Genomic DNA, 25,753 nt, shown 5'->3' on the forward strand with positions numbered 1-25,753 from the left:
TGATAAAAGCTTTCTCTTGATGTATGAGTTATTAGACGAGGACAATATCTGGCGGAGATATTAAAAGTTGTCCATCAGAGGCTCTGTAGCAGGTAAAATAAAGTTTTTATATATTTAAGGTAGGAAATTTACAAAATATCTTCACGGAACATGATCTTTACTTAATATTCTGATGATTTTTGAAGAAAATTCTATCATTTAGACCCATTGAGTTTTCATGAGAAAAAAACATCTACAAATGAGTTTCAGGCGATTCTTTGTTTTATTTGAGTCCCTACACTTCAGAATGATGAAATAACACAGATGGAAGTGCTGGAGGAACGATGTACTAGCAAAAACGCCTCTCATTATATTCCATTTTTTTCCGTCTGTGTTTGGACGACAGCTGTTAAAACAGACGTATCGTGTATTTACAATGAAAGTTTATATTTAACTTAAACTCATTTCAACATCACATCAGAAGAACAGGAGGCAGAGGAACGCAGAAGAGATGATGCTTGTACTGGTTTTAAATGATCAAAAACAAATCACAAGTTCAATTTAGCAGAGAAATACTGAAGAGCTGCTGTTGGCACTTCAACACACAGATTCGTCTTTTGTCAATTGACAATCAACCTGAAAACAAATCTAATATCAAAGAAACACTGAACCCAAACAACAGATAAAAGTGAAAATCATGGTTGATGTGAAGTTCTGGAGATCAGAACTCATCCTCTGAACTGTCAGCCAGCAGCATGGCATTGTCCGTTCCGCTCCGCACTTCTCTGGGAGGCTAAAGACGACACAAACACCCAAAAACGTCAGAAGAGATGAGATGAGCGCTTGTGTGTAATGTGTGAGGAGAATTTGTTTTGTGTACCCTGCTCCTCTGATGTTTGATGTTTTCTCTCCTCCTGCGATGAATGAGTCTGATGCTGTACAGAGCGCCCACCAGCAGAAGAGCTCCGGCCAGTCCGATGCCAACGGGTGCCAACATCCCCGACACATAACCAGCCTACAGACAGACAGACAGACAGAGAGATTAGATTCATATATGTGACTCTGGATCACAAAAGCAGTCTTAAGTAGCATCAGAACATTTGTAGAAATAGCCCAAAATACTTTGTATGGGTCCGTCAATTTTTCTTTGATGCCAAAACTGATGAGGATATTACGTAAAGATTATGTTCTATGAAGATATTTAGTAAACTTCCAACCATAAAAATATATAAAACTTTATCTTTGTGAGTGGGTGGCCTATAGCGCCTCTGATGGACAACTTTTAATGGATAACTTTATTTTTTTGCACCCTCAAATTCCAGAGTTTTAAACATGTATATCTCGGTCAAATATTGCCCTATCCTAACAAACCATATATCGATATCAACCTTATTCATTCGGCTTTCAGATGAAGCAAAAATCTCTATTTTTAAAAATGGACCTTTAAGACTGGTTGTGTTGTCCAGAATCACATATTTCATATATTATAAAGAATTTCTTTTCTTTTTTTGTTTATGTATTATATGTGAAATTTATGATGTACAATTCACTACAGATTGTGGATTTGTTGTTAATCATAAATCTTAATAAAGGATTAAAAAAAAGGAAATAAATACTTATGTTTTAATGGTAAAATAGTGCACTACATACATCACACTTTATTTTATTTTATTATTATATAATCTTTATCTTCCTTTGTTTACATGGGTTGTTACATTCTTGCTCTATTTGTACACTTTGTCATGCAGATAAAGAACACTGACATTGGCTTTATTAGCTTTATTGGCATGACAAAATGTACATACAGTTGTGTTCAAAATGATTGTTGAAATTGATTGTTTTGGTCGGTTTGACATTGATTATGATCATTCAGTCATCCTGCTTACAATTAAATCAAAGAGGCACGTGTAGGTCAGACAAATATAACATAACATTTATAATGAAATAACCACAAATGTCTTTTCTGAGCTCACATCATTATCAGTTTTATTCAACCCCCAAGTGACATTCAATCTTAGTACTTAGTACAACATCCTTTTACAGTTATAACGGCTTTTAAACGTGAAGCATAGCTTGACACAAGTGTCTTGCAGCGATCTACGGGTATCTTCGCCCATTCATCATGGGCAAAAGCCTCCAGTTCAGTCACATTCTTAGGCTTGCGCACTGCAACTGCTTTCTTTAAGTCCCACCAGAGGTTCTCAATCGGATTTAAGTCTGGTGACTGCGATGGCCACTTCAAAATGTTCCAGCCTTTAATCTGCAACCATGCTCTAGTGGACTTGGAGGTATGCTTGGGATCATTGTCCTGTTGAAAGGTCCAACGTCTTCCAAGCCTCAGGTTTGTGACGGACTGCATCACATTGTCATCCAATATCTCCTGGTACTGAAGAGAATTCATGGAACCTTGCACACGCTGAAGCTTCCCAGTACCTGCAGAAGCAAAACAGCCCCAAAGCATGATTGACCCCCCGCCATGCTTCACAGTAGGAAAGGTGTTCTTTTCTTCATAGGCCTTGTTCTTCCTCCTCCAAACATAGCGTTGATCCATGGGCCCAAACAGTTCTAATTTTGTTTCATCAGTCCACAGAACACTATCCCAAAACTTCTGTGGTTTGTCCACATGACTTTTGGCATACTGCAGTCGACTCTTCTTATTCTTTGGGGACAGCAAGGGGGTGCGCCTGGGAGTTCTGGCATGGAGGCCTTCATTACGCAGGGTGCGCCGTATTGTCTGAGCAGAAACTTCAGTACCCACATCTGACAAATCTTTTCTCAGTTCCTCAGCAGTCACACTGGGACTTTTCTCCACTCTACGCTTCAGGTAGCGCACAGCAGTCGAAGTCAGCATCTTCTTTCTGCCACGACCAGGTAGCGTTTCAACAGTGCCCTTTGCCTTGAATTTGCGAATGATGCTTCCTATGGCGTCTCTTGGTATGTTTAACATCTTTGCAATCTTCTTATAGCCATTGCCCTTCTGTGAAGAGTAATCACCTGTTCTCTTGTCTTCCTGGACCATTCTCTTGACCTCACCATGTTTGTAACCACACCAGTAAATGTCTAGAAGGAGCTGAGTATCACAGTCATTTTAAAGCTGCCTAATTGGTGCTTATTAGGCTTTATTGCTGCTCCCTGATATCCACAGGTGTTTTCATTACCTGATTGAAAACACTTCATTGAACCTCTGTTCTTCAGAGTGGTAGTCTTTAAGGCGTTGAATAATTATGTCAATGAAGAATTCACAAAAGAAACATTTACTACTGTATTACAAAACTAATTGATGTCATTTTAGCTGCATATGGTTCTTTAAGAAGTCCTTGTAGGATTTCATTCTGAATACAATTACAAATGTACACTAAATTCCCTAAAACCATTTACAGCATTGGGGGTTGAATAATTTTGAACACAACTGTACGTGTACATGTGTAGAAAACCATCTCACCTTCTCTCTGATGAGTTCAACCCAACTGCGTACTGCAACACACAACACACAACAAACACGTGAATCACCTGGAGCTGAGAATAAACTAAAAACATGTAGCGTAACACAACTTTCACGTTTGTGAGTTCTCTCTCTTTCTCCGCCACACACGGATCTATGTGAGGAGTCTTGTTTTCTGAGGCGATTGACGTGGACTAATGTTTGTGTTTTTTTCTCACCCAGGCCGGGGTTCCCCTGCATCCAGACTGGAGGAGGAGGAGGAATGAGGCTGTAGGGGGGACGGCCGGGAGGCGTCATGCTGGTTTCTGTTAGGTCCTCTTCACTCTCTTCTTCATCAGAATCCCCCCCATCGTCTTCCTCATCTTCGTGTGCCTCCTCTAGAAGAAGAACGAGTCGGTGATGTCAAATCACAACAGCCACGCACACGCTCTCACTGTCAGTCACGTGAACAAACCTTTATATTCCACATCTGTGTCTGCCTTTGATCTGGATGTTGGGATCTGAACGCCATCAGACGACGTGACCGTCATCCTCTGAGCGATGTCATCATCTGGAGGACCAATCAGAACGCATTTCACAGTTCTAAAGTGTCAAGGCATTGTCACAAAACGGCTTCGATCCAAAAGATCATGTATGTTAACGAACAAAAACAATACTGTAACAAATCTCCATAAAAGGGAAGGAAGGAGTCGGGAACCGGAAGACATTTAAACATTTAATAAAGTAATATAACAGCCGGCGGCCCCTCACGGACGACCGCCGGCGAACAAAACATAAACATAAATACAAACGTAAAACATGTTTGGGCCCGGTCCTCTCTCTTCGACGGTCCGGTCGCTCGTTCCTTTTATATGCTCCCATCTCCTACATGATTCGACTCGAACCACGGCCTCGCCCCGCCTACTCTACTACAATGACCTTTTATGTTTATAAAGCTCGCTCACTTTCTGTCTTCCCATCATGCTCTGTTGTCTTGATCTGCGTTTGTGACGTCTGCCATGATGAGGGCCAGTCCAGCATTCCCGAGAGAGAGGATGTGTGCTCTGTATCCATGGAGACCATGAGCTCCGCATCTTCCACGGTTACTGCTGTCGGCGCCACGGCGACAGACATTCTGGATCCCGGCGCTGAGTTTCCAGCTGGCGTGACGTCCTCAAATGGCGCGAAGATCAACGGCAGGTCTTCAGAGGACATGGTGACGTCTGTGAGCAGATCCTGAGATGACGGCTCAACGTTCACAGCCTCTGAGGGACACACAAACACTGACACTCGTTTAGTCATCACGTCTGATTTTAAGAGCACTGACGGCTAAACACAACATGTGGGAATATTATCAAGAAGAAAATATCAAGAAGTTCCTAAATGTATTCAGACATCTTAAGACAGTTTATTGGCAAGGTTCAATCTCTTTGATGGAAACGTTTGTACTGAATAGCTTTAAGTGCACAAATAGATAACACCAAAAGAAACAACCAAGAAATGCTGATAAATGTCCATTATTTTAATATACTTTTAATAACATAATGATTTACATTCTGTTAGTATTGCATAATATTTAATGCACAACAAAACTGAGGCTCAGATACTAACATTATCTGCCACTGTTTATAAGCACCAATAGCTTCTCACGACTAAGAAATGCTGTTATTTTCACTTGAGCAAACATAACCTCCTTCTATTGAAACAACACAAACATTAAAGGTTCTGTACGAAACGGCAGAATGTTCTGGAGATCAGTTCATTTTGGTCCACTTAAAATAGAAAGTAATTAGATTTGTGTCAGACGGCCGCTGAGGATTCAAAGTGGAGCATCAGCGCTATAAAACGCGTTCATTCACTGCTCCTCTAGAAACCAGACACGACAACTTTTCTCACCAAACTCTAATTCATTCATTTCTTTGCTGCTCATGGAACATGGATTCATGTGATGTGATGTGTAACGTGTCTGAGGAGTTGATATCTCAATGCAGTGATAACTGACCTGTCTGCAGATGAAGGGCTTCCGTCCAGACATCAGTAACATCCACGTCTCTGGACTTCAGGCTTTGATGGAGTTCACAGGCAGACGTGAGGAGACGGACGGTTGATCCGCCGCTGACGTGCAGACGTGTGTCCTCCTCTGGTTCAGGTGTGCTCTCATGTGAACGCTCCGGCTGGATGTCGTCTGTGGTCTCTGAGGGTGGGTCAGATGATGGAGAGTTCTCCGTGATGATGTCTGCTGCCGCTGAGAGAAGAGATTCTTCTGGAAGGGTTTTGTTCTGCTGTGCGTCTGCTGTCCGTGTGTGATACGAAGAGTCCCAGCGGAGCGTTCTGTCCTCATCATCTACAGCCATCACGCTACCCAACCCTTCATGAACGGAGGAGGAGAGCGAGCGCTCAGAAGAGACTTCAGGAGGGTCAAGTGAAGGTGACGGTGTGTTTGATTCTGTTCTTCTGTCCTCTTCTGATGAAGTGATGCTTCTGAGCGGGACGGCCCGGCTCGAAAGACAAACGGCTGCCAGCACAAGAGTCTGGAGCGCCGCACCGGTTAACATCGTGGATCCGTCACCCAAAGTAAAGTTACATGTGAGCAGATCCAAAGCGTCTGAGCACACTTTCTGTAGGAGCATAAGTTTCACAACATCACTTCACAATCTTATCAATGTTTCTTTCTTTCTAGTTCTGTATATGATCTACTAGAACATGAGGAAAATCATGCCCAAATGTAAGCACACTGTGTACTGTTTAGCAGTTTTAAAAGAAATTCTTTAACTTTTTTTGTTGAGATTTTGCGAGGAATGGTTTGTTTTATTCAAATATTTTAGTTATTGAAAGTTGAATGACAGATCCTGACTCCAGCATCCGTGGATGTGTGTGTTCTGCAGGAGTAACCTGACTCAACACAGCACTGCAACACACTGCCGGTGTCTAAAAATAGAGTCCAGCTCATTCTCCAACACACTGCGCCCTAAACACACACAACCACACAATTCATACAAACACACATCTTGTTTACGTCTATTTTTCACCTCATCATGAAGAAGACGAAATGCGCTTTAACATGTGAATGTTTCCCGTGTATTCATGCACGAGATGATGTTAAGAATCGATCAGCTGATGCGCGCGAGTCATTAACACACGGTTACACTTTAATGCGTTTAATAACACACACACACACATTGATGAACTACTGATTCGACTTTAATACGGAATGAATGAAAGGAAAAGAACTGACGTTTATACATGACATGACATGACGGATTCTTACCTGCTGTGCATGAATGTTGCGCAGCTCTCATCTCCAACACTGAGCGGAGTCTCGAGATGTCTGTGTTATTCTAAGATTTATCTCGAGATGTGTGTGTTATTGTGGGATGAGATGTCTGTGTTATTGTGGCATGAGATGTGTGTGTTATTGTGGGATGAGATGTCTGTGTTATTGTGGGATGAGATGTCTGTGTTATTGTCCTGCGCAGGCTGACATTACGTTGAAGTTTCTCATGTGCAGACAGACAGCAGATGCGCAGTCACGGGTCTGCTGCGCGCGCTTCTGTCTGCTCACGACCGCAGAAAGCTTCAATAACGAAGAAAAAGATTAAAACATAAAAACACCATGAATTCTGTTTGCTGTATCTTATATATATATTTACATTTACATTTAGGCATTTGGCAGACACTTTTATCCAAAGCGACTTACATTGCTTTACCCTATACATTTTACAAAGGTATCGAACCCACAACCTTGTTAACGCAATGCTCTTACCACTGAGCTACAGGAAAGCTATATAATATTTGATATATTTGAATTGTGCTTATTATAATAGTTCTTTCAAACATTTTTTGCACAATCTATAATATTTGTATAGTAAAGAATACAGCATTATTTACCACCATGACTTATAAAACAGTAACATATAGGCTTAAAATAAATAACAAAAAAAACTATAGAACGTATAAAATTAAATAGCTTAACGAAGTGACGTGACGTTTCTAGCTCAGCCCTCTGGCCTGCATTTTTCTCGTTACTTAATTTCACATTCAATTATATTGACAAATATTAAAGAAAAACATAAACGATATGATCAGTTGTATTGATCGTGTCAAATATTTTTGTTTGGAATATCAGAGTATAATTTTCTGGCGCATAAGTTTTCAGTCAGGCACATGGAGGGCAGCGTTGCTCTGTGCAGGACCCACCCAACCTCGACACGCCCTGTGTTTGTTATGATCGGCGCTGTTGATATATAGACACTTTGTTATTTGTCTTCATATACATTGATAAGAATGCCTCTGTTTGAAGGTTTAGGCAGCGGTGGAGAGAAGACAGCTGTGGTTATTGATTTAGGAGCCGCGTACACAAAGTAAGAGACTGATGTTGACAAGCTAATGTTAGCTTCACTGCTATACATACAGCTAGCTAAGGCTGTATGGTGTACCTTATTTAGAAATGCATTACTGACAAATATATAAAGAGTTTAGTCCCTGAATGAGAAAATAACATTTAAAAAAATCATGATTTTTAATTGTCATTCCATTTTATATCAATCAAACTGCAGTTGGTTTGTTTTGATTCAAGCCATAATATCTTCTTAAATACAGCTAACTAACACAATAAAATCATGAATACATCATAAAAAAAATGTTTTTTTTTTGTTTCGGAACCAAACTCTTCTTCATGTTTTATAACTTTTCACAGTATTTACAATGTGGGATTCTGGTATTTTTGGTACAGAAGGATGCACGGCTACATTTCACATGTTTTTTATTGGATTGTGTTTCGTGTAGATGTGGTTTTGCTGGGGAAACAGGGCCAAGATTCATTCTTCCCAGTGAAATCAAACGGCCTGGATCACAAGAGGTGAGAATCTGCCAGTGGCCGTTAAGTTGAATCTAGATAAGAGATGTATATAATGTGACACATAATAACCTTTGTCGCTCTCTCTTAATACACAGGCTGTGCGAGTGGTTCAATACAACATTAACACAGAGGAGTTGTATAATGTTCTGAAGGAGTTTATTCACCTGCTGTACTTCAGGTGAGAGAGAGAGTTAATGAGAGAGAATGAAAGAGAGATTCAGCTATTGAGAGAGACACACAGAGAGAGAGAGAGAGAGAGAGAGAGAGTTAATGAGAGAGAATGAAAGAGAGAGACAGCTAATGAGAGAGACACACAGAGAGAGAGAGAGAGAGAGAGAGAGAGAGAGAGAGCGCCAATGAGAGAGAGAGACAGAGAGAGTGAATGAGAGAGACACACACACACAGAGACAGAGAGAGAGAGAGCTAATGAGAGAGACACACAGAGAGAGAGAGAGAGAGAGAGAGAGAGAGTGAATGAGATAGACACACACACAGAGAGAGAGAGAGAGAGAGAGAGAGAGAGAGACAGAGACAGAGAGAGAGAGAGAGAGACACAGAGAGAGAGAGAGAGTGAATGAGAGAGACACAGAGAGAGAGAGAGAGAGAGAGAGAGACAGAGAAGAGAGAGAGAGAGAGACACAGAGAGAGAGAGAGAGTGAATGAGAGAGACACAGAGAGAGAGAGAGAGTGAATGAGAGAGAGAGAGAGAGAGAGAGTGAATGAGAGAGAGAGAGAGAGAGAGAGAGAGTGAATGAGAGAGACACAGAGAGAGAGAGAGAGAGAGAGAGAGTGAGATGAGAGAGACACACACAGAGAGAGAGAGAGAGAGAGAGTGAATGAGAGAGACACACACAGAGAGACAGAGAGAGAGATTGTGTAGCTGTTGTGTGGACTGTGTGCCGCTGAACTCGTGATGTTTTTCTCTTCAGGCATTTGCTGGTGAATCCTCGTGACCGTCGTGTGGTGATCATTGAATCCATCCTCTGCCCTTCGCACTTCAGAGAGACTCTCTCTAGAGTTTTCTTCAAACATTTTGAGGTGAAGCAACTTCACAGCGTCGTCTCTGCAGCTCAGTTTCTCAATCACAAGAGTTTGTTTCTATATGAGATGATCATGTGTTTGTGTCCTCTCTAGGTGCCGTCGGTTGTGTTTGCTCCCGGTCATCTGATGTCCATCATGACTTTAGGTGTTCAGTCTGCTCTGGTCATGGATTGTGGCTACACAGAGACTCTGGTCTTACCTGTTTCCTTACCTGTCTGCTGTTGACAGCGCAATGTTTCAAATCAACATCAAATCCAACATTTAGGCTATTTTCTAACATGGATTTAATAAATATTAGAGCGAGAATGTGACATGTTTTTGTGACGTTACAGAAGTGAAATGTCCGCTTCATGCTGATGTTTAATGTTCAGAGACGGCTGTGAGTTCAATCACATTTCACTTTAAAGTACAAAGATAGATTTGAAGTTCTGCTGTGTGTGAGAGTGCTTTTGCAGTTCAATTTGACAGAAACCATACTAACCCCTCATGTTTCACACTTTACGATTGGTTTGAAGTTAACTTAACAGTTGAATTAGATTTACGAAGGAATTCCCATCTTATCCGCTTGGGAAGCTCTTCCACTGGGAGGACAAGCTCTTCATAAGTATGTTCACATCACATGAGATGTCACCGCAGGCTCTTGTCTTCTTCGGTATCGTCTGATGTTGTTGTTGTTGTTTGTGTGATGCAGGGAGCTGCGCAGTCTGTTGTGTGAGCAGTGTACAGTGGACGCAGGCGCAGGTCTCCGGCTGCCCACTGACAGAAGTAAGACGGCCTCGTGCACTCACACTACACATGTACACCCATCAATCCACATCAAAGCTGGTGCTGATCCAGAATGTGTGTTTATTTCTTTAACGTCACAGGCTCTATTTCAGAGGATGTCGTGGAGGACATCAAAGGTGCGTCAGTCATCAGTTCAATCATGTGTCAAGCTGGAGGCATTGTTCTAACTGTGTTCTTCTGTGTCCGTGTTCAGTGAGGACGTGTTTTGTCAGTGATCTTAGCGGAGGCTTAAAGATCCAGGAGGCCAAATTTAACATGGATGGATCAGCTGAGGTCAGAGGTCACCCTTTCAGATGTAAAATCAAGTAAAATCTGTATCAATCAGACAATCTTTCTACAGTTCCCACATAACATCATACTAAGGCATCTCGTGTAGAGACTGAATACTCTGAATATGACAAAGATGTTTCACTTACGGCTGAGCACATTCCACTTTGAGAAGACTGAAAGATTTCTGTTTGGGCTTTGTTCATCTTTGTGCCGTTCTTCTTCAAAATGTGCACAGTAGTCAAGTGTCAAAACATTTGACGAGTGTTATTTTTACATTTTTTAGCCATCAGCTTGATTTGCGATGTTATTGAAGGTGTCATTAATTGGCCTTTTTATTGTTTTATACTGTTGTATTTACATTTAAATTTAGACATTTAGCAGACGCTTTTATCCAAAGCGACTTACAAAGAGTTTAGGAGCAATAAGCGATAGTTCATACAGGAGCCATAATACATTAGGTGCCAATACAAAGTACTGGTTTCAACAAAAGCTAGACCACTACCTGTTGAGAGAAAGGGTTAGTGTGGTTTTTTTTTTGTCAAGTATTCACAGAATAGATGGGTTTTAAGTAGTTTTTTAAATGTTGTGAGAGATGTGGTTGAACGGACAGAGTTAGGAAGAATGTTCCACCATGAAGGAGATGTGAATGAGAAAGAGCGGGAGAGCGATTTACTGCCCTTATGGGAAGGCAATACAAGCCGCCGCTGGTTTGCTGAACGCAGGGATCTTGATGGGGTGTAGGAGTGTAGGAGAGTGTGGAAGTAAGACGGTGCAGATCCAGTGATAGTCCTGTAGGCAAGCATTAGTGACTTGAATCTGACACAGGCTGCAACCGGTAGCCAGTGAAGAGAGATGAAAAGGGGTGTCACATGAGCCCTTTTGGACTGTTGGAAGACGAGGCGTGCTGCTGCGTTCTGAACCAGCTGAAGTGGTTTGATAGCCTTTGCAGGAAGACCAGCAAGGAGAGCATTGCAGTAGTCCAACCTTGAGATTACCAGGGGCTGGACAAGGAGTTGTGCCGCATGCTCCGTGAGATAGGGTCTGATCTTTCTAATGTTAATAAGGCATATCATCATGATCGTGTTGTCTTCGCAATGTGATCATTGAAGGACAGCTGTTCATCAAATATGACTCCGAGGTTCCTGGCTGTTTTGGAATGGGTGATTGTGGTATTGCCAAGATGGATGTTGAAATCGTGTTGGACCGTAGGGTGTGCCGGAAACATGAGTAGTTCGGTCTTGGCAGGGTTCAGCTGGAGGTGATGGTCTTTCATCCAAGCTGAGATTTCCTCGAGGCAGGCTGTAATGCGAGCTGCTACAGTGGTATCGTCTGGGTGAAACGAGATGTAGATCTGGGTGTCGTCGGCATAACAGTGATATGAGAAGCCATGTGCCTGTATGATGGGTCCCAGTGATGTTGTGTAGATGAAAAAACGCAGCGGTCCAAGCACCGACCCCTGAGGGACCCCAGGGATCATGTGGTGAGCCGTGGACAGCGAGCCCCTCCATGACACCCTGAAGGATCTGTCGGCGAGGTAGGATTTGAACCAGCGGAGGATAGAGCCTGTGATTCCTAGTGATGACAGGGTTGCTAGCAGTATCTGGTGATTGACAGTGTCAAACGCTGCAGATAGGTCTAGCAGAATCAGGACCAAGGATTTAGATTCCGCCTTGGCTAGCCGCAGTGCTTCTGTGATCGATAGCAGTGCCGTCTCAGTGGAGTGGTTTGTTTTTAAGCCAGACTGCTTGTCATCCAGTAGTTTATTCTGGAATAGGTAGGAAGACACCTGGTTGAAAGCTGCCCTTTCAAGTGTTTTTGCTATAAATTGGAGGAGAAAGACCGGTCTGTAACTGTCGGGAGTAGAAGGGTCCATTGTTGGTTTCTTCAGTAGGGGCGTGACCTGGGCCTGTTTGAATGTGGATGGAAAAGTGCCAGTGAGCAGGGAGGTGTTGATGATGTGTGTGAGTGCAGGTGTGAGCGAGCTGGATATGTCCTGAAGGAGATCAGAGGGGATAGGGTCAAGGGGACAGGTGGTGGGGTGGCTGGAGAGAAGCCTGGTGAATTAAGTGTCCTTAAGTGGGGTGAAAGAGGAGAGTTTGATGGTTGAAGTGTGGGAGGTGTTTCCCAAGGTCTGAGGTACCGAGAATTGTTTGCTGATGGATGATGTTCTGTCAGTGAAAAATACAGCGAAGTCTTCCGCAGTCAATGATGAAGTGGGCGGGGGAGGATTGGGGCAAAGAAGAGAGTTAAATGTCTTGAAAATCTGTCGAGTGTTAGATGCATTGCTTACCTTGGTGGTATAGAAAGACATTTTTGCTGTGGTAACACTTGCAGAGAAAGAGGAGAGTAGTGACTGGTAGTCCCCTAGGTCAGCAGGGTTCTTGGTCTTGCGCCATTTCCTTTCAGCAGCCCTGAGTGTACTACGTTGTTCACGGAGGATGTCAGACAGCCAGGGGCAGCGGGGAGTGGCACGAGCCATTCTGGAGGACAGAGGACAAAGGTTATCTAGACAGGATGTAAGTGTTGAGCATAAGGTGTCGGTGGCAGTGTCAGCATCTAGAGAAGCAAAGTTGGAGGGAAGAGAGGATGTCACTCTGGCAGAGAGTGTGCTAGGGGAGAGAGAGCGAAGGTTCCGTCTAAAGTGAACGGGTGGTGGTGTTGGTGTAGTGCATGTAGGAAGGAGCATGTTGAAAGTGATGAAGAAGTGGTCCGAGATGTGAAGAGGTGTGACTTGAATGTTATCTGTGGTGCAGTTACGGATGTAGATGAGATCCAGCTGGTTTCCAGATCTGTGAGTACTGGCTGTGACGAGGCGCGTGAGGTCGAACGAGGCGGTGAGGGTGTGGAAGTCAGAAGCATAGGGTTTCTCCAGGTGGATGTTGAAGTCTCCAAGGACTACAAGAGGGCCGCTACCCTCCGGAAATGATGAGAGCAGCACATCTAACTCTTCAATGAAGTCGTAAAGAGGACCTGGGGGACGGTAAACTACAACAACGCTGAGCTGAGTGGGAAAAGTGATATTAACAGCATGGTATTCAAATGAATAGTTGTTGCATAGGGAAGATAGTGTGGAATATTTCCAATCATTGGTGATAAGCAAACCTGTGCCTCCTCCTCTTCCAGTTTGGCGGGGAGTGTGAGAGAAGGAGTAGTTTGTGGTGAGAGCAGCGGGTGTGGCTGAGTCTTCAGGACGAATCCAAGTCTCAGTAAGACCAAGAATGTGAATCTCAGACTGGTTTAAGGCTGTCTCGACAAACGCTCTGTTTTATTGGGCGTGCCGCATTGAAGACTTGGAAATCGCCCACTGCTATGATTGGCTAGCAGTTTGCGTAGTAAACTTAGTTGGAGTCTTCTGTGAATTTGATAAGAGACGTAACGTTAGTGACACATAGTACAAATATGTTTTCACCCTTCCTGTCGGATCCAATATTGAAGACACACCACTGCTTAAGTTCTGTCATGCACGAACCAGTGGGCGGGGCTAGTGAAGTAGTCGTTGATATTCTTCTGTGGAGGTGGTGTTCAACCTTTCACTGTGGTCATAGATAGATGCATTCCAGAACCTGGCGTTCGCTGGGCCGGGTGTCAATAACAGATGTCATCTCAGTAACAAGGGCCTGTTCAGTTCTCACACTTACAGGATGTTCGCATGCATACCATTCCCTCTTATATAACAAATGCTGGGGTTAAAATTTCATTCATGACTCCTTTAAAACTCAGAATCTCATTTATCCATCAGAGACCTGCACCTCCACCAGATGTGGAATATCCATTAGATGGCCAGAAGATTCTACACGTCAAGGGTTCCATCAGGTAGACCTTCACATCATCTTTAAACTGATAGTGTCTCACATTGTGTGCTTGTGTAAAGTGGTATTCTATCTCTCTCTCTTCAGAGACGCTGTGGCTGAGATGTTGTTTGAGCAGGATAATGAAGAGAAATCTATTGCCACTCTGCTGCTGGATGCTTTGGTCAAGGTAGAAAATCTATTGTGGGAAATGTGCTCGACTAGGATGAGAGTGTAAAGAGCACCTACAGCGTCATGAGGTGTTCTTGTCTTTTTCTCTCACCAGTGTCCCATTGACACGCGCAAGGTTCTGTCAGAGAATCTGGTGATCGTCGGTGGAACGGCCATGCTGCCTGGGTTCCTGCATCGACTCTTGGCTGAGATCCGCTCCCTGGTGGAAAAACCCAAGTACTGCGATGCTCTGGCCACCAAGAGCTTCCGTATCCACAGCCCACCCGCCAAACCCAACTGCACCGCCTGGTTAGGAGGTACCACGTCACAGACCAGCTTTAATAACTCGCCCTCACCCAGTTCTATTCTCTTCTGATGAGCTGAAGTCAGTGGCGATTGTTTCTTTGCTTGCAGGTGCAATATTTGGAGCGTTGCAGGACATCTTGGGCAGTCGCTCTGTGTCCAGAGACTACTACAACCACACAGGCCGTATACCAGACTGGTGCTGTCTCAGCAGCCCCCCACCGGATTCAGTGTATGAGGCGGGAAAGACGCCCCCCCCACTCATGAAGAGAGCTTTCTCCACCGAGAAATGAACCTCCTATCATACACACATGTATAACCCCACAGACTGCTCATGCGTGTTCTCTACAGAAATGTGTCTTGTTGTGTAATTTTAAACCCGACACATTTGTGTACTGCCCTACATGTACAAAAACAAGCCCACCAGAGGGCAGTCACAGAGGAGACATCATCTGCGTGCAAACGCGCATGCTTGTGAATATAGCTGTGGTCGTAAACAGAAATGACTCAATTCTGTTTCAGAACGTGACGGTTATCTGTTATCTATTAAGGTCATATTTTTAAAGCGCTGATGTAGAGCATAGAAGGCCAATAAGTGTCAAGACAAACTAAATCCCATTTCAATTACATTTGTCCACTAAGAGTTAAAAACAGTTGATATGTTGAGAAGCTCAGTGTATTTATTTGGTTTGTAAATAAATAAACATTCCAAAATCACTCTTTGACCTCATCTTCTGTTGTGTTCGTTCAGAACCGTGAACTTGAAGTGCTGTCATGCTTTATTCTAAAGAAGAAGGAAGTAGATCAGTCTTTATGCTTTGGTTCTGCTTGAATGAAGATTTAAAGGGGCAGTTCACCCAAAAATGAAAACACTCAGATATTTTAAACCTGTATAAATGTCTTTGTTTTGTTGAACACACAGGATGTCAGACCTCATCCCCCATTGACTGGAATAGAAGGGAAAATAAATACTGTTGGAGTCAAGGGGTGATGAGATCTGCCATTCTTACAAATATCTAACAAATTTGTTTATGGTCCACATACCAGCTCTTTTAATACTTATATAATAGTGACATTGAACTTTCTCCATGCAGCAAAACATTACGACAAAATACAAGTCAGCTTGCAAGCACTTGTGCAAGTCTGGCGATCCGTGATTGTTAATTAAACAGGGAGTGTGTGTCATTCATGGGCTGAACTTTGCAGAATATTTGAAGACCAAAGGTCAGGGCTTTAGTGGTGTGCTCAATTCTGGAACAATGGCCACATTTTGGATTACGGGGCAGCTTTTGGCGATTTGTGTATGGTTGTGTGCTTTCAGTCATGCCGTTCCGCAGTTTAGTAATTTTCCCTAGGAGCCTCAATCTTTAGTCTTCCAGCAAACTGAACAACAGATTTCTCCGGAGTTTCCACTTCAGAAGCCATTGATACAGTCAGAACCTCTTGACAAGTGTGCTGTAGCTGATTATGAGCAGATCCAGTGTGGACAACCTGGTATCAGTGGTGCCGAGTGTGAAGCCATAAACTGCTGCTTTAATGGACAGCAGTGTTATTATGTGATGTCAGGTAAGGGTGTTTGACCTGTGAAATGTTTCTTGCCAAGCTGATTCCTTGATCACTTCCTCTGTCTTTCATTACAGTGACCGTCCAGTGTATGAGAGATGGTCAGTTTGTGTTGGTGGTGGCTAGAGATGTTACTCTGCCTCGTCTGAGTCTGGACACGGTCTGTCTGCTGGGTGGAAATGAAGCACCTTGTGGTCCTGTTGGTTCCACGCCTTCCTTTGCCATATACCAGTTTCCAGTCACTGCCTGTGGCACCAGCATGATGGTGAGTTTGCTGTTGATGATTTTGATGTCTGGAACCGATTTAAGGGTCAAACGTGTTTTTGCTTGCAGGAGGAAAATGGTTATGTGGTGTATGAGAACAGAATGACTTCATCCTTTGAAGTGAGGATTGGACCTCTTGGCTCCATCACAAGGGACAGTCAATTTGAGTAGGTCATCTGTGTTTTCTCTCAGGACCGTAAATCTTTGAACCGATTTAAGAAGCTCACTGTTTGTTGTCTAGACTTCTCTTCCAGTGTAGATATTCTGCCACTGCTGTGGAAGCTCTGGTTGTGGAGGTCAACACTGTTCCACCACCTTCACCTGTAGCTGCTCCTGGACCCCTCAGGGTTGAGCTTAGACTGGCAAATGGCCAATGCATCACTAAAGGCTGTGCAGAAGGTAATGATGTGCCAGTCTTCAAAAAATGCTTCTCAAGAGGAGTGGTACTTGTGGCACTGGTCTCAAACTCTAAAAGGGACAGTAACAGTAAGTGTTCCTCCTCAGGAGATGAGGCGCACACGTCCTACTACGGCGAGGACGAGTATCCAGTCACAAAAGTCCTGCGAGAGCTCGTGTATGTTGAAGTGCGCATTTCGGAGAGGACTGACCCCAATCTTGTCCTGATGTTGGGATGTGTTGGGCGACATCCACCCCCAGTGGGATCTTCTAGTCGATGGGTCAGTAGAATCTTAAGCATTTGTCCAGAGTGTGCCATGAAAGGGGTCCTGACTGTCACTTCTGTTTTAGATGTTCTTACCAGGATGACCGTTACCAGACCGCACAGGTTCCTGTATTTGGCTCATGTGGTCTTCAGTTCCCGACCCACTACAAGCGCTTTGTTGTGAAGATGTTCACTTTTGTGGATCCTTCATCACTGGCACCTCTGCAGGCGCCTGTATGATTTCCTTGCAGCCTTTCTTATCATGTAAATTGCCTTTTTGTATTTGTTGCTAAAGGTGATCTTTGTTGGGCAGATCTTTATTCACTGTAGTACCGCTGTGTGCCACCCGACTTCTGGTTCCTGTGAGCAGAGCTGTGCCAGGAAAAGTAGGTGTTTCACTTTGGTTTGTGTACAACATTAAGACATCAGTTTCATCTTCTGACTATCTTGTGTTCCAGGGAGAGCTTCCGCTAGAGAAAGGAGTGAAGAAACCGTGGTTTCCAGTGGAGGTGTTTTCTTTACGATGTAAATTTCATGGCTGATTTTAATAGTTTACACTCTACCTGTTATATATTGATTAATTATCATTTTCTTTGAGAAAAATGTATTGACAGTTTGTACAACTTGAAAGTAAATCTGTGTTATTCAGAAATATTTACTATATGGTAATTCCATCAATTGATTATACTGCACTTGTGCTGCATAGCGGCTAAAAAATTAAGTGCCTAAATCCATTGCTAACTTAGACCTGCTCCTGCTTCTCCACATTTAAGTTTTTGTGACTCTTCAATTAAGATTCTGAGGTGAAATCGTTCTTGAAAGCTACTTATGGTTCCATGTGACATTTTCTTTGCAGTCAGATGTTGCTTTACGTAAGGCTTACATTAAGTGTGTGGTTACAAAATACGGGAATGAATCTGACCCAATTTCCTCCTGTTGGTCACACCTTACTGGTCGTGTGTCTATTGACCCTCCAGTGGGGCCCGGCCCACACTTTGAGAGACGCTGGCTCAAATGGACCACAAGGCAGATGTTGACAACTTGTCGTTATTGAAATTATGCTTTACTTTCATTGGATTTGTAGAGATTGGTTAAAACATGATTGTATAAAATCTCGAGAGTGAACAAATCCCCCGGCAGGTCTGGAGAACAATCATGTTTATTGATCAAGGAGCAGCTACAATTTCTGTCTGTAAAATGCTTTAAATTGTCATTTACATTTATGCATTTGGAAGACATTTTATCCAAAGTGACTTACATTGCATTATCCCATAGATTTATACTTTGGTATGTGCAATCCACTGTAAATGCAATATCTTAAATGGATATGATTTTTTCTAAATATGGGTAAATTGATTAGTAAAGGTCAGTGCTATAGAAACTTTATAAACAGAATCGTGTGACCCTGAACAAAACCAGTTTTTTGTGTACATTTTTTGAAATTGTGATTTCTACATCTGAATAAAGCTTTCAATTGATTTAAGGTTTGTTAAGAGAGTTTTTGGCTGAGATATAACGATTTAGAACTCTGGAAAAGTCAAAATTGAGGAAATTGTCGGAGGCGTTGTAGCAGGCCGTTGTCAAGAAATCGGTTTGTTTGAGTTTTTTGCTGTAATGACGTTTTGGAAAGTAGTTGAACCCTAAAGCTGAAATTCAAAAAGAGCAGGCAGCAGCGAGCGAAGTTTGCAGGTACGTTTCCAGCCATTTTGGTTTGTGATTTTGCTGCATCCACTCACAAAAAAAGTTGATACATTTATTGTAGAGAATTAAAACATCTTCATGGAGCATGATCTTTACCTGATATCCTAATGGTTTGGCAAAAAATAATTATCCCATACAATGTTTTGTTGGCTTTGATCACAAATATTTCAGTGCTACTTTAAGACTTGTTTTGTGGTCAGGATAACACATTGTACAGTGATGCCCAAATGGTGTTATTGTTTCTGCTGTTTTTTGAAAAAACAGTTGGCAGGAAGATTTTCCCAAGTCACCAGATATCGGAAGGTATCACTATCCCCCAAAGGTAGTCTCGGAATACAACAGTCCAATTGCAGTTAAGGGTTTATGCTTGACCATTGCAAGCTACACGAACGAGTCTCCACACCTAAAATAGGCTTTCTTAATTTGAACTTTATGTTCAAGTCAACATTGGCCCTTGGTCAACACTTAAACCAAAACTAAATTTAAGGATCAATTTACAGTTGCTGTGCGGTTGAGCTCATAACCGAAGTTAAATGCTTCCACAATATTGTTCACCCATTTAACCTCAGGCTATAGGTACAAGATTTTTTTAATACCTACCAAGCATTACCTAGCAAAAGTCAGTAAAAGTCCTGTAGCAAATTTCCATCCAAATTACCCCTAACTGTATAAGGGCTTTGCGTGACAGCTCAGAACCATAAAATAAACATGTAAATGAGTTACGCAAGACTTCTTGAATGACGACCACCCAGACCATGTAAACATCACTTAACAGTTTATTCATCACAAGACCTCATAGCCATTTCAAATTACCGTCGACCAAAGCCAAATTCCTTCACATTGAGGGGCCCAACAGAAGCTTGTTCCCAACGTAGATCTATGGAGAACAGACAAGTAGTGAGAAACTTCCAGGAACACAATCATTTGTAGTTAATCCGCGTGTTGGACCATACCTCCAAGAACCTGATTGCTTGCACTACTGCCGCTACAGGTGGAGTCACAGCAGCCACACACCTGATCAGATTCATCCACAGACACCCACCTGCCAAACAAAGACACATCCTCAATGATAAACATCACCCTACTGACCAGGTTAAGGCTATTTTGGGGCAACCTACCCAGTAGGGGAGAATGAGCAAGCCTTCTGCTCAGGTTTTGTTGGAGTGGCTACAGGGACCGCCTTCAAAATGCATGTGATGTAGACCTGCAAAGACAACAGGGTTAAGGTTTCCAAACAGTGCCCTCTAATGTACTCCACACCAAGGCAAATACATACCAGCCCACTATTCACTTGCTGGAACCTGAAAGCCTCCAGCTGAAACTGCAGCTTATCAATTTGAGTTCGAGGCAGGTAGCGAGAGCTCGAGCCGGTGAACTTGGCATCAACCAGGCATCTGGTGAAGAAACAAGCTAAACTCCCTGCAATACTTCAAGGATAGGCTGGATAAATGGTCAGGTCTTACCCATTATTCTCAATGAACGAGTATCTTGGGGCGGAGATCACGTCAGGGGACACAGTGGCTACGCAACTGTCAACAAATACACATACTGGTGCATGGTTGTACGTCGTCACAGAGGCCTCAAAGTTCACAATGTCACCCAGGAAGTACTGGTTTGAGTTAGGAACTAACTGAGGAACTACCTGCATTTGTGACCAAGACCTAAGCTAAATCCAACTGGCCTAAGCTAAATCCAACTGGCCTAAGCTAAATCCAACTGGCCTAAACTAAATCCAACTGGCCTAAACTAAATCCAACTGGCCTAAACTAAATCCAACTGGCCAAAGCTAAATCCATCTGGCCTAAAATAAATCCAACTGGCCACAGCTCCATCATTGCTACACTTGAGTTTTCATGAAGCATTAGCAGCTCAGCATCCAAATTTATACATCTGGAAATCATGATGGCTCCGCCCCTCTAGTGATTGGCTGAATGCTTCTCTAGACAGAGGGATGTTCTTGGACCTTTCCTAGACAGATGGAAATCGGGATGTTGGAACTTTGTATGAAGGGCTACTCTTGCTTATTTAAATTAGGACCAATCCAAACGTGCACAGATATTTTTATAGACGGAGGCTGAATTATATAAAAAAGCCAGGAATAAGCTGTACTTGATAAATAATTTAAAGCTTTGTTTAATGTGTTGTTAACTTGCACAAACCACATGTTACGGTGTTAATGCAACCTGTCTCCCATAACTCTAAGGGGTCATATGGGGTGAACACATGTTTTTCTGTGTCTTTGATGTGTTATAAGGTGCCCACGCATGTATAAGTCATGTAAAATTGCAGAAATGAAAGTGTGCGAACAAAAGAGTCATTGTGTATTAAAGTGAATGAAACGCCTAACCACACCCCAGCAAATCTACATCTGTTGGTGGTCTGATTTTACTAAGATCGCCCAAATCTATATCCAAGTAAGGTGGTGTACCTGTCAGTACAATTGAAGAGGAACCCGGGCTGTATTCCAGAGAGCAGGTTAACCTACCGTCAGCTTAACCCTTTACTCTGGGTTGATTAATCTAAACCGTGCTCACTCTGGATATGTCAGTTCCACGTTTGAAGGGTAAGTTTAATTAACTTCCCGCAAGTAACCCAGAGTTCATGTGGGCTCACACGAACAACATGAAGGCATTGTCCATGGATCACAGATATCACGAGTCACCATGGAAACGGTTAAGAAACTTAAAGATTTTGAAACAACGTTATAAATCAGGGCTTTTTTTAAGATTTAAATCTGTATCAGTGAATAAAGTGCTAAGTTGAAAAACATAAATATTGTGTAATTGAGTTTATACTTTTCTAAAAGCAAAAACGCTTTAAAATATAAAGATTGTTTAGATATGTAGGCTACCATGTATAAGTGTTTTTATACCAAGATATTTTAAATATATATTCTTCATGGCTATCTCTGTTAGATTTGTTGAGATGATTGTAACAATTAATTGAACATGTGTTTTTACCAGTGTATTTACATGTATTTAATTACATTGCTGATTGTATAGGCTGTATTTTGAACCTCATATTTGTTCCTTTAAAAAACTGCTTTTATTTGCTTTTGTGAAAACTTACTTTGCTATGTATCAGCTTTATTTTGAACGGTTGCTGAAGAAGTCATATTAATGGAGACTCCTTTAATTCTAGAAACTGCTACAGTTGTCAAAATCTTAAAAAAAAAGTTTAACACTTCAGTACACATTAACCATGATAATTCATTTGCATAAAAGGATGAAGGTCTGCTGTGACAGAGAATAAAACGTTAAGCCTACAGTTACAATATGGCATGTAATATTCCCTTTAAATGAATGTATTTCAAAAAAGTCAATTTTCATTTTTTGGTTTGACTTTGTAAGCTAAAAGGCCATGGCTTTCCAAATGTTAAAAGAAGCGGAAGCAGCTGATCCTGAAAGAATAATTGTAATTGGAGAAAGGCCTTTCGATTCTTAACTGTAAGAGGAGGCTGATGATCAGAAAGACATTTTTAAGGAATAAACCTTTAAAAAAACGTCTTTTTATGTTTTTTGTATGGAAATAACCTTAAAGTTGTAATTAGAATTTAAATATGTTAATATGGCATCGGTCCTATTGGGTGTCACCTATAATAAAGCCTTGGAAACCTGCCAGCCTGGGAATCAAACTTCCAACCTTTGAGTTTTAAGTCTGGCTCTCTAACCATTAGGTCACAACTATCTTTGACCCGACACATCAAATATTGCCTTATTGGTGGACAAGAGTGATGATATGAAATTGCTCGGGAGTTAAAATACTTCACTGTTAACATCCTGTAATTGTTGGAAGGTGTGCATATTTATTAGTGGTGGGCCGTTAACGCCGTTAACGCAGTGAGACTCTTATCGCGCGATAAAAAAAATGTCGCCGTTAATCTATTCTCAAAGTTGGGTTGGGAGCTGGGTCTATACTACGCAAGCTATGATGACTTTCACCTTGATATTTTAGCGCGGATGTATACCAGCTTAACTGCACTGTACGGGGCGAGAACGAGATTTTTCAACTCGCGTGATTCGTGTCATTCGCGGAAGCAGAAGCCGCCTCATCATCTCATAATCAGGGCTTCATTCGCGATTCGCGCAGCAAGTAGGTCTATTGGCCTCTTTGCATTAACATATAAATCACTCGCGCTTGACACGCCATTCGCGTTTGGTATGAACACAACATAACGTTACTGTGAAATTACCGCATCAAACGTGACGTGCTAACATGGATGCAGCTATGAAGCCGCCGTGTTTGCTTCAGGGAATATTCATTTTTAAGAAGCTTCTCAATAGAAACATCGACAAGACTAAGGTTGTTTGCACCTTGTGCAATGCGGAATTGGTTTAAAAAAAACACTTTCTCTCAACAGGTAGTGGTCTAGCTTTAGTTGAAACCAGTAACTTTGTATTGAGATCTAATGTATTATGGCTCCTGTATGACACATCTCTTGTTGCTCCCTCACTCTTTGTAAGTCGCTTTGGATAAAAGCGTCTGCTAAATGACTAAATGTAAATGTACTATAGGAGCTCTTCCAGTCTCAAGTACCACCTAAACGGAAATCATCCCTTAGCTAATGCGGAAGTAAACACAAGTTCATCTTATTGAACATAATTTAATTTTCATCACCAATTATCATAGTAGAACAGCTTTCTCAAGCAGTTTGTGATGCATTTTGGAAACAGGAGATGAGTCCCTGGTCTAATGCGCCACCTGGCTTGAGAAACCCGTTCTCAAAGACTTACTTTTAGTCATTATTTGGGTAGCACACATATTCTGAATGCCTTCGGCAGAATTCAAATGAGCCATTTTAATCTAGATTAATCTAGATTAAAAAAATTAATCTATGCCCACCACTAATATTTATCCAGTGATATTTGGAGATTTTTGGAGATCCAAACATATTTAGACATATTTGGAATAAATCTTTTCAAAGTATATAGAGAATTCGATATAAATACATGAAGTTTAACAATAACGGCTTACCCTATTTTATTTAAAGATCATTTCATTTTTGAAGGTTAAATAATAAAGTTAATAGTCCAATTAATTGTGAATGCTGAATTGTGATGAGTGAGATTTGAAATGTAATTGTAATTGTAATATTGTTGTAAAATGATAATATATTATACTTAATCTGCGCTTTCACGCCCACTTGATGCTCACTAAAAGTGCACACATGTGCAGACAACCCCTATAGCTTAGAAATGTTTCCTTAAAATGAACTTACTCTGGAACATAAGATGCTCCGGAGCAGGATATCAGAGAATGAGTTGCTATAGTTACCAGTTATCGCTGTTTTTGGAACCGAAAGTTGAGGTTATCCGCTAACTAACCCTTAAACTTACCTGGGTATGTCACAAAACCAGCTTTCTGGAATCCCCCTGATGTTGGACCTCATTGTTTTCTGAACGTTCTGCCTTGCGGTTTACACAGAGACGATAACAGGGCCGTTTTCAAATAGTTGCACTTTTATATCTGTTTTCAAAGGTTTGCGTGTTCAGTCTCCCGAAACACTGTTGTCGTGTAAACTAATGGCCAAAACACGTTAAAAAAATTCATTTAATGAATGAAAGAGTTACATCACTTGTGCTTTGAAAGGGAGGAGATGGAAAGAAACTCTTGGTTTACCATAGAAAAGCTGCTCCCGATCAGGTTAGGTTCATAGAGTCAGTTACCATGGTTACTGACTCTGAGTTTAAGTGACCTCTCCTTTAGAAATGGGCTTGAGCTACCCCACTTTCTCAGGTTTAACATACTTCACATTCTGAAACAGCAAACCCAGAGTTTCCCTCATTATATTGTTTAGTTTTCACTAAACCTCCTTTCTGAAACGGGTCCCTGGAAACCATATATACTAAACTATATAAATCCAATTGACTTATATTTGGAATTTCTTCTGCGTGATCTTAAGGGGTTTATTGCCCATGTTGCCTTAATCTCAATCTTGTTGATTTTCTTTCAACTCTTTAGATTTTATAGTTGGGGGTGTGTCAAGTGATTTTGTTTTTCATCATTTAAATCAATCTCATATTACAATCTCATATTAATCTCAGATTAATCTCATATTAATCTTAAAGTACTATTGCAAACATACACATTTATAAAGATAGATACAGCTGTACGAATTTTTCCGAAATCATACGGCGCGCACAGGGGGCAGGGGTAGGCTGAACTAAAGCACATTGTCAACAAAACACAGACATCAGTTTGACTCACCGCATGCGGTTCATGTCCAGCATCTTTTAGCGCTGGGACGGCTTCATATATCAGTTTCAAACCATCTACATCTCTCTCTCTCTCCTGCACACAAGTTAAAGTAATGTCTGCGCATGCTCCTTCTCCTGCTCTCCTGTGGGCGTGCCGTGTGCTTCTCAGGGAGCATTGTACAATAAGAGACTAAGATAAATTGTTATAAAAAAAAATATTTGTTCAAGAAAACTTTCCGAAACCTGTATGATTGCTGCAGGAGTGTATCGAGCACAGAAATACGACGTCATACACCCAACTCATTTTTCGACAAGTTGACCATGTTAAGCATGAGAAGACAGCACGTTCAACATTGTAAAGAAGTCAGAATGCTTGACACATCAGTCCAGCACCCCTTTAACAATCTAACACCCCGTCTATACCAGACACCATACCACAAATAATACCTTGTTATTACACAAACAGATGTACACAATGATATTAGGTAACTGCTTATTGGTTGGTAATTCCCATGTGCAGAAGTTGACCACTGTCTGTTACTGTGACAAACCATCTGTGTACTAATGTTTCATTCATTCTATTGTTAATTGTATCATTTAGGTTTAGTTTCATATACTTTTGTCCCCATGATTTGTTTGAACTCTATTTGAGGCATAGCAGCACTTCATGATATCAGTCTGATGACCCAGAAATCCTCAGTGTTCTGCAGTATTATTCATGAGCGGAGGCTGTGGGCTTCAGTGATGGAC

The 25,753-nt window shown here is 41.8% G+C and overlaps 2 protein-coding genes and 1 pseudogene across 2 annotated transcripts; 2 read left to right on the plus strand and 1 right to left on the minus strand.

The window, feature by feature from the left end:
- Positions 1-3: 3 nt before the first annotated feature.
- LOC130434737 (armadillo-like helical domain-containing protein 4) lies at positions 4-6,929 on the minus strand. Its single transcript, XM_056765052.1, has 8 exons — positions 6,669-6,929; positions 5,403-6,018; positions 4,366-4,665; positions 3,876-3,971; positions 3,640-3,798; positions 3,422-3,453; positions 860-994; positions 4-772 (listed from the first exon to the last, which is right to left on the minus strand). Exons 2-8 carry the CDS (start codon positions 5,953-5,955, stop codon positions 701-703), a joined length of 1,347 nt encoding a protein of 448 aa, XP_056621030.1. The 5' UTR covers positions 5,956-6,018; positions 6,669-6,929; the 3' UTR covers positions 4-700.
- A 641-nt stretch (positions 6,930-7,570) lies between these two features.
- Positions 7,571-15,334, plus strand: actr10 (actin related protein 10). Its single transcript, XM_056764510.1, has 13 exons — positions 7,571-7,761; positions 8,186-8,258; positions 8,354-8,436; positions 9,188-9,296; positions 9,393-9,500; positions 9,836-9,903; positions 9,991-10,064; positions 10,166-10,201; positions 10,279-10,358; positions 14,095-14,168; positions 14,252-14,333; positions 14,430-14,631; positions 14,729-15,334. The coding sequence occupies exons 1-13, from the start codon at positions 7,685-7,687 to the stop codon at positions 14,908-14,910; spliced, it is 1,248 nt and encodes a 415-aa protein (XP_056620488.1). The 5' UTR covers positions 7,571-7,684; the 3' UTR covers positions 14,911-15,334.
- Positions 15,335-15,391: 57 nt separating this feature from the next.
- LOC130433990 (zona pellucida sperm-binding protein 4-like) lies at positions 15,392-18,524 on the plus strand (annotated as a pseudogene).
- Positions 18,525-25,753: the final 7,229 nt, after the last annotated feature.

The sequence above is a fragment of the Triplophysa dalaica genome, chromosome 13 (genome assembly GCF_015846415.1).
Source record: "Triplophysa dalaica isolate WHDGS20190420 chromosome 13, ASM1584641v1, whole genome shotgun sequence".
In the NCBI taxonomy this organism is placed as follows: Eukaryota; Metazoa; Chordata; class Actinopteri; order Cypriniformes; family Nemacheilidae; genus Triplophysa; species Triplophysa dalaica.